The 13,822-nt window shown below is 39.8% G+C and overlaps 1 protein-coding gene across 8 annotated transcripts in view; it reads right to left on the reverse strand.

Annotated features, from left to right (window-relative positions):
- The window catches only part of akap9 (A kinase (PRKA) anchor protein 9), a 261,473-nt gene that overhangs the window by 59,952 nt on the left and 187,699 nt on the right, over positions 1 to 13,822 (reverse strand). For 7 of the 8 annotated variants that reach the window (XM_043690268.1, XM_043690265.1, XM_043690267.1 and 4 more), the window contains one exon: positions 8,066 to 8,218. The exons of the other annotated variant lie outside the window; for it this stretch is intronic. In XM_043690268.1, the coding sequence (XP_043546203.1) occupies positions 8,066 to 8,218 (153 nt within the window). The remainder of the gene's footprint in view (positions 1 to 8,065; positions 8,219 to 13,822) is intronic. 8 annotated transcript variants of the gene reach the window in all.

Here is a 13,822-nt window from a genome sequence, read left to right on the forward strand (position 1 = left end):
GCTACTTTCTCCCCACCCCCACCCTCCTCTAGCTTATCTCTCCACGCTTCAGGCTCTCTGCCTTTATACCTGATGAAAGGCTTTTGCCCAAAACGTCGATTTTGCTGCTCCTCGGATGCTGCCTGAACTGCAGTGCTCTTCCAGCACCACTAATCCAAAAAAAAATTCCTATAACCCTTTACTCCATTGATAGATTATGTTTAAAATAAAGACTGGCAAAGACTAGGCTTGCACAGCCCTTTGAGGTACAGAATTCTAAAGATTCAGCATCATCTGCATAAAATAAATGACTCCACATCTCAGACCTATATGGCAGCACATCTTGTCGGCATCTATGTTTCCTATCTCAAAGTATTTTATAGGTTTCAATGAGATCACCTGTCATTTTTCAAAACTCTAGAAAATACAGATCTAGAGTGAACAATATATATATGGCAACAGTATCCTTTGAGGTAAGGAGACCAAAACACACAGCATTTCAAATGTGGTTTAACCAAGCCCCTATCCAGTTGAAGCAAGACTTCACTTCTGCTGTACTTAAATCCACTGCAAAAAAGGCTAACATTTCATTGGCTTTTCTAAAAGTTTGCTGCACCTGTATTTTAGCTTTTAGCAACCTAATGAACCTTGGGTCCTTTTGTATATCTACATTTTCCAATTTCCCACCATTTAAGAAATACTCTGCACATCTGTTCCTCCCAGCAAAATGGATAAACTCTCATTTTTCCACATTTCATTCCACTTGCTATACTCTTGCCCAATCATTAAGCCTATCCAAATCTTCCTCAATATACTTTACATCTTCCTCACATCACACATTTTCACTTTAGTTTTGTATCATCTGCAAATTTGGAAATGTTACATTTGGACCCACATCCAATTTATAATATAAATTGTGAGATGCTGGGGCCATAAGATCATAAGATATAGAAGTAGAATTAAAACATTTAGTCAGTTTGCTCTTACATTCCATCATGGTTGATAAGTTTCTCAACCACATTCTCCTGCCTTCTCCCCTTACTCATCAAAAACCTTTCTACCTTGGTCATAAATACATTCAATGACTTGGCCTTCTGCAGCAATGAGTTCCACTGATTCACCACACTGTGGCTAAAGGAATTCACCCTTATCTCAGTTCTAAGGGGTTGTTCCTTCACTTTGGGGCTGTGCACTCAATTCTAGTCCTCTCCTATTGTGGAGACATCATCTCCACGTCCACTCTGTCCATGTCCAAGTACTAGCTCTTGAATCCTGAGTCACAGCATGCCAATATGAGAATTATCCATTTATTCCTATTGACTGTTTTCTGTCAATTAGCCAATCCTTAATCTAAGTCAATACATTACCTCCAGTGCTTTAATATTTTAGAACATAGAACAATACAGCACAGAACAGTCCCTTCAGCCCACGATGTTGTGCTGAACATTTGTCCTAGCTTAAGCACCTATCCATGTACCTAACCAATTGCTGCTTAAAGGTCACCAATGATTCTGACTCTGCCACTCCCACAGGCAGCACATTCCATGCCCCCACCACTCTGGGTAAAGGACCTACCCCTGACATCCCCCCTATACTTTCCACCCGTCACCTTAAATTTATGTCCCCTTGTAACACTCTGTTGTACCCGGGGGAAAAGTCTCTGACTGTCTATCTATTCCCCTGATCATCTTATAAACCTCTATCAAGTCACCCCTCATCCTTCGCCGTTCCAATGAGAAAAGGCCTAGCACTCTCAACCAAAAGGCCTAGCACTCTCAACCTAAACAATCTACTTTAGGGGATGACCTAATCAGAAGTATCTGAAACTTCAAGGATACATCTCCCTCCCACAGGTTCTGGGGGATAACTTGGAGATTATCAGGTCACACTTGAGTTTTGAAAACGCTGTCTTGTACACTGATGGATGGCATGCTTAATAGAAGAAAGTCTATTCTGTGACTAAAGAGAACTTTGTCCACTTGATCTTGTGCTGCAAGTGGTCTGGTGGCTTCAAAAATGCTTCATGTCATGGTGGCAAGCATATTGTTGAATCTTTTAAGCTTTCATTTCCCATATGCCCATCGATTTCTGGAGTTATCTCTGGGCATCAATTTTGAGCTAATGAAATGCTACCTCTGTATCTAAATAGTCACAAATGGTTCTGAAAATTTTGCAATCAGTGAACATCCCCATTTCTGACTTTATAATGGAAGGAAGGTCATTGATGAAATATTTGAAGATAGATGAGCATAGGACACTATCTTGAGGAACTCCTGCAGAGATACCCTGGAGTTGAGATGACTGGCTCACAAGCATAACCATCCCCTCATACCAGCCATAAGTATGACTGCAACCAGTGCAGAGTTTTCTCTGATTTCCATTGACTCTAGTTTTGAAGGGATCCTGAATGCTATTCTCATTCAAATGTAGCCTTGATGTAAACAAACAGTCACTGACACTTCTCCTCTGTAGTTCAGTTCTTTTGACCATGTTTGAACTATGACTAATGAGATCAGGAGCTGAGTGACCCAGACGGAACCCAATACTGAGCCCGAATGAGCAGAACATTGCTGAACAAATGCTGCTTCACAGCACAGTTGATAATCCTTTTTACTACTGATGATCACGAGTCGACTGATGGTGGGGTAAGTGAATGAGTTGGGCTTGTCCGTGTGTGCGCGCATGCAGAGGATACACCTGGGTAAAGTTCCATAATGTCAGGAAGATGCAGTACTGTGACTATACTATTGTTTGCATTATACTATATATTGTTTATGGTGCGCTATGGATAAACTAAACTGGGTCTATCATTTATATAATTAGAGTTCTGACAGCGCATTTAAGATCCTCCTCCAGTTCAAAGAAAACATGATCCTTATTCTCAAAAAAACTCTAGCTATTTTCTCGTAAAGTACTTCCCCAAAGTTCCTATCCACTCCAAAATATTACAACACTCTGTCACTGCCCAAATTCATTCACAACTTTCCTGTAACTCTTTACAAACAACTTCCCAAACCACCCCTGAAAGCCACATCTCCACCGAAATGCCCAAATCAAAGACACAACTAATATCTTGACCATAACGTTTCCTTGACCTTGATCACTTGGCAAACTTCGACTTCAGCTACACCACCCTCTTACAACACTACTCCTAAGTTGTCCAGCTCACTAAAGCGGCCCTCATATTTTCACTCTTACCTATTGAATAGTGTTAGTTCATCTGCAGTAATGGCTTCTTGTCCTGCCACCTGTGTTTACAGTTGGAATCTTCATCAGCCTTTTCATTGACATGCAGTCCTCTGATGACAAGTGTGTGGGGTAATGAATTATTTCAAAATGAAACTTGTTACAAAATTGAGGGAAATAAACTTGCAAGATCACAGGCAAAAAGGACCATGACCAACTGGCAACATCCTTCTAAATCTTTTCTGAATCCTTTTAAGTTTTAAGTATAGCAGGGAGACCAGGAACTGCAGGCAGTATTTCAACTGTGGCCTAACCACAGTTAGGCCTGTACAGCTGCAATATAACCTCCCAACTCCTATACTCAATGTACTGACCAATAAAGGTGAGCATACCAAATGCCTTCTTCACTATTCTATCTACCAGAGACTCCACTTTCAAGGAACTATGAACCTGCACTCCAAGATCTCTTTGCTCAGTAACACTCCCAAGGACTTTACCAAGTCTTTCAGTCCTGCCCTGATTTGCCTTTCCAAAACGCAGCACCTAATATTTATCTAAATTAAACTGCACCTGGCACTCCTTGGCCCAGTTCTGATCAAGATCCCATTGTACTCTGAGGTAGTCTTCTTACAACCCACTACACCACCAATTTTGATGTCATTTGCAAACTTTCTAACCATACCTCTTACGTCTACATCCAAGTCAGGAGTATGACTGAATATTCTCCATTTGTCTCCAGCTCCAGCAACACTCAAGAAGCTCAACATAATCCATAATATTTGATTTTTACCTTGTCCACTGCCTCAAACATTCTCTCCTCCGTAATGTGCCTTAAGGGTTTACTTTCCACAAGATGCACAGAAGAAGCTGGCCATCATCCTTCAAACCTTTCATACTTTTACCATGTCAAAAAGACAACAGCAGAATAATGGGAACATTACTATTTCCCTTCCAAGTCACACATGATTCTTGACTTGCAAATCAACTGCCATACCTTTGTCTAACCAGGTGAAAATCCTGGAATTTTCTATTTAACTACTGTGGAGGTACATTCATGCCACTTAGATTAGATTCTCTACAGTGTGGAAACAGGCCCTACAAGTCCATACTGACCCTTTGAAGAGTAACCCACTCAGACCCATTTCCCACTGACTAATGCATCTAAAGCTATGGGCAATTTAGCATGGCCAATTTACAGCAGAAAAAAAAGGCCTTTCAGCCAACCATATCTATGCTGACCAACAAACATGGAACCAACCTTTGCATTCATCATCTGCTCCCTGCCTACTCTTTCCCTTAGTCATGCTGACTTCATTATCTAGTTCCTTAAGGGCTTTAGGTACGATCTCTTTATTGACCCAAGGCCTTGCATAACTCTGACTCTGGTCTTCTGCTCAACCTGTCTTCACAAAAACATTGGTGGTTCAGCTGTCACACTGGAATTTCCTCCCCTGAAGCACTGTGTTCAGTCATTTGTCAATGATATTGATTTTGGTAATAATTAGGGTCAAAGAATCATACAGCAGAGCCGTTGGAGAGAGTTTAAACTAATGTGGCAGGGTGATGGGAACCAAATGAGGAGATTAGTGGAGAGTAAAGAGGTAGTAACTAAAGCCTGTAAGGAACTACATAATGAAGTCAACATGACTAAGGGGAAGTGTAAGCAGGGAGCAGGTGATGAACGCAAAGAGACAGGTGGTCAGAGGTTCATTTGTTTTAATGCAAGAAGTATAGTAGGTAAGGCAAATGAACTTAGGGCTTGGATTAGGGCTTGGAGTATGATGATATTGCTATTACTGAGACTTGGTTGAGGGAAGAGCAAGATTGACAACTAAATATCCCAGGATACAGATGCTTCAGGTGAGATACAGAGGGAGGTAAAAGGGGTGGAGGAGATGCATTACTGATCAGACAGGAGATCACAGCTATGCTGAAGAGGGCACTATGGAGGACTCGAGCAGTGAGGCAATATGGCCAAAGCTCAGAAATAGGAATAGTGCAGTAATAATATTGAGGCCTCCCAACAATGAGCGTGAGACTGAGGTACAAATATGTAGAGAGATTATGAAAAGATGTCAGAGCAACATGGCGGTAGTGATGGGAGATTTTAATTTTCCCAACATTGACTGGGATTCACTTAATGTTAGAGGTTTGGATGGAGCAGAATTTGTAAGGAGCATCAAGGAGAGCTTTATAGAGCAGTATGCAAATAGTCCAACTCGGGAAAGGGCCATATTGGACCTGGTGTTGGGGAATGAACCCAGCTATAGTGATCACAATTCAATAAGTTTGAGAATACTCATGGACAAGAGTGATCCTAAAGGAAGACTGCTAAATTGGGGGACGGCCAACCATAGCAAAATCGGCAGGAGCTGGGAAATATGGATTGGGAGCAACTATTTGAGGGTAAATTCACATTTGATATGTGGCAAGCTTTTAAAGAGAGATTGATTAGAATGCAGGACAGACATGTCCCTGTGAAAATGAGGGATAGAAATGGCAAGATTAGGAAAGCATGGATGACAAGTGAAATTGAGAGACTAGCTAAGAGGGAAAAGGAAGCATGCATAAGGTCTAGGCGACTGTAAACACGAAATTCTGGAAGAATATCGGGAAAGCAGGGCCAAAATGAAACAAAGAATTAGTAGGAGTAAAAGGGGTCATGAAATATCTTTAGCAAACAGGGTTAAGGAAAATACCAAAACCTTTTATTCTATATAAGGAACAAGAGGGTAACTAGAGAAAGGCCCACTCAATGACAAAGGAGGAGAGTTATGCATAGAGTCAGAGAAAATGGGTGAGATACTTCATGAGTACTTTGTGATGGTATTCACCAAGAAGAGGGACATGACTGATGTTGAGGTTAGGGATAGATGTTTGATTACTCTCAGTCAAGTTGGCATAAGGAGAGAGGAAGTGTTGTGTATTCTAAAAGGCATTAAGGTAGAGAAGTCCCCAGGTGCAGATAGGTTACTGAGGGAAGAGAGAGGAAATAGCTGGGGCATTAACAGATATCTTTGCAGCATCCTTGAACACAGGTGAGGTCTCAAAGGACTGGAGAATTGCTAATGTTGTCCCTTGTTTAAGGGTAGCAAGAATAATGCAGGTAATTATAGACAGGTGAGCCTGATGTCGGTGGTAGGGAAGCTGCTGGAAAAGATACTGAGGGATAGGATCTATTTACATTTGGAAGAAAATGGGCTTATCAGTGATAGGCAGCATGGTTTTGTGTACAGAAGGTCAGTAGATGTCATATTTGTGGACTTCAATAAGGTATTTAATAAGGTTCCCCATGGTAGGCTGCTGGAGAAAGTGAAGTCGCATGGGGTCCAGGTTGCACTAGTTAGATGGATGGAGAACTGGCTGGGCAAGAGGAGACACAGTAGTAGTAGTAGAAAGGGGTTTCTTAAAATGGACAACTGTGACAAGTGGTGCTCCATGCTGGGACCATTGTTGTTTGTAATATACATAAATGATCTGAAGGAAGGTATAGGTGGTCTGATGAGCAAGTTTGCAGATGACACGAACATAAATGGAATAACAGTGAAGGGGATTGTCAGAGAATGGAGCAGAATATAGATAGATTGGAGAATTGGGCAGAGAAATAGCAGATGGAGTTCAATCTGGGCAAATGCGAAGTGATGCATTTTGGAAGATCCAATTCAAGAGCAAACTATATGGTAAGTGGAAAAGCCCTGGGGAAAATTGACGTATAGAGAGATCTGGGTGTTCAGGTCCATTGAAGCTGAAGGTGGCAATGCAGGTCAATAGTGTGGTCAAGAAGGCATGCAGCATGCTTTCCTCCATCAGATAGGGCATTGAATCGGGCAGTTGTGTAGGACTTTAGCTAGGCCACATTTGGAATACAATTCTGGTTGCCATATTACCAGAAGAATGTGGATGCTTAGGAGAGTGTGCAGAGGAGGTTCATCAGGATGTTGTCTGGTATGCAGGGTGTTAACTATGAGGAGAGGTTGAGTAGATTAGGATTATTTTCATTAGAAAAACGGAGGTTGAGGGGGGACCTGATTGAGGTCGTCAAAATCATAAGAGGTATAGACGACAGGTATAGGAGAGCAAGAAGCTCCCCCCACCCCCACCATACAAACAGAGTGAGGGGACTCAATTACTCAGGGTCACGAGTTCAAGGTGAGAGGGGAAAAGTTTAAGGGAAATATGCATGGAAAGTTCTTTACACAGAGGGTGGTGGATAACTGGAACGCATTGCTACCGGAGGTGGTAGAGCATCTTTTAAGATGTATCTAGACAGGTACATGAATGGGCAGGGAACAGATGGATACAGATCCTTGGAAAATAGGCAGTAGGTTGAGATAGAGGATCTGGATCGGCACAGGTTTGGAGGGCTGAAGAGCCTGCTCCTGCGCTGTAATTGTCTTTGCCCTTTGTTCACACCAATGCCATTTACCTGCACTTGTCTATATCCTACTGGTATTTAAGTGCTCATCCAGATGGCTCCACAACACACTAGGCAGTGTGTGCTCCATATTTCTATTTCCTCGGATTGCCTCTAAACAACTTACTCCTCACCTTAAATGTGCCCCCTGGTCTTATATTTTATCTGGGCCAATTGTAATCATCATTTAAATCAGTTAGCCCCTCAGTATTCTTTTAGATAGGAGACAAGAGATTGCAAACCATATCATATTCTGTCTATGAACAATTAAAATTTGTAAAACTCAAAGGAAGGCACAATTCTTCAAAAGAAATCTTCCTAATTGCTGAGCCTCAATTTAAAATGCATGAAGTAATTGGTTCGGAGGGTTAAAGGAAGGGAATTACACAAATCAGTGGTTTGAAATCCTTACATATCTATTTATCTTCAATACATATTGTAGAAATAACTCATATCCAGTGACACTATTAGTTTAATTTTACTGACCTTATTGTCAGAAGGGAGTTCAAGCTGCTGTTCCAACTTTATAATTTGTTCACTGAGTTTTTCTAATTCTTGATCTCTTTCCTTTAGGGTTTGAGACAAATTCCCAACAGATGAGCAATGATTGCCTGATGAATGCAAGCTGTCTACTTCATCCTGCCATGTGAAGGATAGGACATAATTTTAAAACACGAATAGTTAAGGATTTAAAAAAAAATTAAATCTGACTGCAATAAAGTTACAAACTCACAAAAGCTGCATTGTTCTCAACATCTAGATTTACATCTGGCAACATATACTGAAGAAAAAGCTTCTATTTCATATTTAAAAATTAAGTCAAAGAAGTATTCCTACCCGTTCCATACAAACGAAGTCTTTTATATTCAAAATTAAGCATATAAGATCGAAAATGAACGATATTCACAGTCAACAAAGCAAACCTACGCAGTTACAACTAGATACTTTTACTCAGGACAGATCTTTAGGAATTTTTTGATACATCCATTGAGAGTAACAGACAGAGCTGCTACGTTTACAACCATCTGTTTAAATAGAAGATTTACCTGGCCAATAACGGGCATCCATGTGATGCTGTGGACCACCAGTAACAACATTTGTTTCAAACACAATCTGAAACCTCATTATAGAATATCATCCAACCGTAATATCATCAAGGCTGTGGGCATTATCCTAGTACAATTAAAAGCTTGGGATGGCATGTCAAGAACAACATCAATCCTATCTAAAAATGATATACCAACCTACTGAAGTTACAGCACAGGGGAAGCAGTTACCAAACAGTGGAAACAGCATGCCATGGACAAGGCAAAGCAATCTGACAATTGAAGGATCTGATCTACAGTCTGCAATTCTGCATGTTCAGTTGCGGATGGTGGTGGACAATTAAACAACCAACAGGAAGTTCTTTCACAATTCTCTCAGTTGTCAAGGATGGGGAATCTGGTACATCAGTGCAAAAGACAAGGCTGAACAAAGTATTTTCATCCATCTTCAGTCAAAAGTACCACATTCAATTCAGCCTCCTGCTTAGGTTTCCAGCATTATACATACCAAATTGGATGTATTCTATGTTATATCAAGGAACAGCTGAAGACAATGAATACTGAAAAAGCTATAAGGTCAGAAAGCATCACAACAAATGTACTGAACAGTAGTGCTCCAGAATTAGCCAAAACCAAAGCTAACCTGTTGCAGTGAAGTTACAACACTGACATGTACCCAACAATACTGGAGTTTCATTGAATCATAGAATCTTTGCAGTGTGGAAACAAGCCATTTGGTCCCCAAAAGAGAAAATGCTGGAAAATCTCAGCAAGTCTGGCAGCATGTGTAAGGAGAGAAAAGAGCTGATGTTTCGAGTTTAACTAACCCTTTGACAAACATCAAACGTCAGCTCTTTTCTCTCCTTACAGATGCTGCCAGACCTGCTAAGATTTTCCAGCACTTTTTCTTTTGGTTTCAGATTCCAGCATCCGCAGTAATTTGCTTTTAAGCCATTCAGTCCACTGAGTCTACACCGACCCTCCGAACAGGATCCCAATCACAGCGATTTCCCTACCCTATTCCTGTAAACCGTGTATTTCCCATGGCTGACCTACTGAGCCTGTACATCTGGACACTATGGATAATTTAGCATGGCCAATCCACCTAATCTGCACATCTTTGGACTGTTGGAAGAAACCAGAGCACCTGGAGGAAACCCACGCAGACATGGGGAGAATGTGCAAACTCCACACTGACAGTCACCCAAGGGTGAAATTGAACTTAGGTTACTTTTGTCTCAAAGTGAAACGCAGAAGTCTTCCATTAACATATAAATCATTGAATATTAAGAAAAGAGGTTGCGCTGATTAATGGTCAAGCAGGCAATCAATCCAGAGAGGCACAGGGCATGGCTGAGGAATTATATCATTATTCTGCACCTGTTTTTATCAAGGAAAATAAGGTTGCCAAAGTCATAGTGAATGAGAAGGCCAGGGAGATACTTGATAAATTAAAAATTGATGAATATTAGAAACACTGGCTGAACTTTAAAACTGATAAATCATCAGTATCAGGTGGGATGGTTCCAAGATGCTAGTGAAATAAGGACACAAATTGTGGAGGTACTGCCCATTATCTTTCAATTTTCCTTGAAAACAGAGATGCCAGAGCACAGGAAAATTACAAATGTTACTGGTATAAGGATAAGCTCACCAATGATGGAAGGGCATTCAGAAATAATGATGAGACAACATTAACAGCCATGTGGCGAATGGTGAGTTAAAAGTAAATTTTCAGCACAAATTTGTTAAAGGCAAATAACCCAACTGAGTTTTTTTCATGAGTTGACAGAAAGGGTTGATGCAATGCATGTATACTAAAGGCGTTTGATAAAAGTTTACACAATAGCTAGTAAGCAAATCTGAGACACATTGTATAATAGGGACAGCAGTGACAATGAAGGTTTGCTGAGTGACACAAAACAGTAAACAGTTGCTTTTCAGACTGGAGAAAGCTTTATGGCAATGTTCTCCAGGAATGACGAGTAAGGCCTTTGCTTTTCCTCATAAATATTAATGACTTAGCCTGAAGTACAAAGCACAATTGCCAAATTCATGGAAATCACAAAACTTGGATTGTGAATTGAGAGGGAGCTAATATTATATTGAGTAAAACGCACGTTTTAATTCAACATCACATTAATAAATCTGAAAATGATGGAACCTGAAATTATACCAAAAATCTTCAAACTACATAGATGCTACCACTGTGTTTATACATGAATATAGAAGTAGCAGTAGGCCATTCAACCCCCTCAAGCCTGTACCACCATTTAATGAGATCATGGTTGATCTGTGGTCCAACTCCATATTCCTGCATATGGGCCCTATCCATTAATACAATACTTTCACTACACAAAAATCTTCCAAAGTACTTCAGAGGTATAAAAGAATTATGTCAAACAAGCAGAAATTGGAAAGCCTAGTTAAAGCTCATGAGGTGGAATTTAAAAAGGATCTTAAAACAGGTAAGAAGAAATTTAGTGTGAGTATTGCAGAGAATTAGTCTCAGGCAATAACAAGGGGAGGAGCGATTGAAGAGGGTTGGCTATGCACAAGAGATCAATCAAAATAATCAATAGTTTTGCAGCCAGAGAGGCTATAGAATTAGGGCTAAATGAGGCCATGAGTGTGATAAACAAAAAAAAAATGCAGATTTTCACATATGAGACATTAGCAAACAAGAATCTAACATTGATCTATAAGGACAGCGGTGAATCAGGATAAGATGCAGATTAGCATATTTTTGAATTTGCATCTAAGAGAGGAGGAGGAAGCAAAATAACAACTCCACTGTGTGAGGAGTGAGTAGATAACAATTAATAGAGACGCCCTAACCGCAACTAAATATTGGAAAATTAATCATGCAAGGCAGTCCACATAATTGAAAAAAAGTTTACATTCTAAATTTGAATTAACTTTCTTTTCTCCTTTTTTGGATGCTGAAGGACCTGCTTTACATTTCCAATTTATTTTATGTTTCGGAACTTTGCGAATGATGTGCACTTTTTCCAGCCCTATGCTGCTGACAATTAGACTTAAAGGAATGCTAGCTATAAATATCATTTAAAACTTAGTACTTTATATCACATATTAAAAATGAAAAATAGCTCAAGTTTTTTCTCAAATATTATAATGTTTAATCTTCCAACATTACTATTTATATGTTGCCTTTAATCTAATAAAACATCCTGACAAGTTTTACTGAGACATCATAAAACAAGCCAAGGTATTTAATGAAACATTAGTGCAAATGGTCAAAAGCTGAAAAAGGTGAGATTTTAAAATGTCTCAAATGAGAAAAAGTGAGAGACAAGGAGAACATTTTAGAGAATTCCAGTGCTCAAGGTCTAGACAGAGTACAATTTAATGTGAATTTACCATTCCTAGATTGTTTACTTTTACGTACTTAGCATTGACATAGAATGTACAGAACAAATGTTTGGTCTAAGCCCAAGACATCAGTTTTTGCAGTCCTCTCTGCTGTTCTTGTATTGCTCCCATTTAGCAGTGGAAAGTCCCAAATTTTGCCAATTTGCCTTAGTCTTACACTACCAGGGGTCAGCCTTGTGGCTTTTCTCTGCACAGCCTGCAGAACCTTAATGCCTCTGTGGCTCAACATCTAAATATTTTGGGGTCAGTTAGCTCAGTTGCTGGACAGCTGGTTCATTATGCAGAATGATGCCAAAAGCATGGGTCAGCTGAGGTCACCCATGAAACTATTAACTTTTTGACTTCACCCCTAACCTGAGTTGTGGTGATCTTCAGATTAAACCACCACCAGTTGTGTCTCTGTCTCTCTCTCGAGAACAGCTCTACAGTTCTCTGGGAGCATGGTGACTTTAATTTTACTTATTCACACTTACTTATAAAACAAAATGCAAAAGGTAGGAGCAAATGGGGACAATATGGTTTTTATCAACACTGCTTCACTATTCAATATGATTATGGCTGAACTTAGGCTTGAACTCAGTTTTCCTGCCTGCTCCTGATATCTCTTGATTCCCTGAGGGACCAAAAATCTGTCTGTCCAGCCTTAACTGCATTCAGCGATGGGACATCCATAACTTTCTGGGGTAGGCAATTCTAAAGATTCATATTCTTTGAGTGGAGTAAATTTTCATCATCTCAGCACTAAATTATCACCCCCTTACCTGAAACTGTGTCCCAGTGCTTTGGATTTCCCAACCAGTGGAAATCATCTTGGAGAGTCTATTGTATCAAGAATCCTGCATGCGAGATCCCTCTTATTCTTCTAAACTCCAGAAAATATAGGCCCAATTTTCTCTGCTTATGGGCATACCCAACCACCTCATTGCAGGGGCTAATTTAGTGAATCTTTGCTGTACTGCCGCAATGCAAGTTTATCATTCCTCAATTAAGGTGACACAAGCTACAGACAGTATTCCAGATATGGTCTCATCAAAACCCAGTATAATTGTGGCAAGACTCACTCTAGTACTCAAATCTTATTGTAATAAATACTAACATGCTATTCGCCTTCAAAAATTACCTGCTGTACCTGTGTTTTAATTTCCCATGTTCGTTGCACGAGCACAGTCAGAACTCTTTGTGCACCCACGTTTAGAAGTTTTTAAAAATGTTCTGCTTTTCTATTCTGAACTACTTCACACTTTCCCATGTGAAAATTGCTTCTGTCATCTTATTGCTCCTCACTTAAACTTGCCTATATAGTACATGTTCACCCCACAGCTTGCTTTCCACTTAGCTTTATATTATCAGCAAACTTTGATGTTTTACTTTGTCTCATTATCTAAATCATGAATTTAGCTAGTAAATAGCTGAGGCCACAGCAATGACATTTGCAATACTACACGAGTTACACTCTGTCAGCTTGAAAAGGCTCCATTTATGTCCACTCTTTGTTTTCTGTTTGTTAACTAATCCTTTTCCAATTCTAATATATTATGCCCTCCTACTCCATGACCCTTTGAGGCCTAAGGCTTTGTCATATATTAAGCAACTTAATTTGGAAGAAAATTTCTGTCCATAATGTTAGCCATCATAAAACAATGATTTTTGAAACAATAAATAAAAGTTAATGTTAGAAAAAAAAGTCAAAACAACAGCAGTTTTAAAAGGGAGAAGAGCAGACACATTGAGAGAGAGAGAGAGAGAGAGAGAGAGAGAGAGATAGAAAGAAAGAAAGAAAGAAAGAAAGAAGGAACCTGCACAG

This window comes from Chiloscyllium plagiosum, chromosome 5 (assembly GCF_004010195.1).
Source record: "Chiloscyllium plagiosum isolate BGI_BamShark_2017 chromosome 5, ASM401019v2, whole genome shotgun sequence".
Lineage (NCBI taxonomy): Eukaryota > Metazoa > Chordata > Chondrichthyes > Orectolobiformes > Hemiscylliidae > Chiloscyllium > Chiloscyllium plagiosum.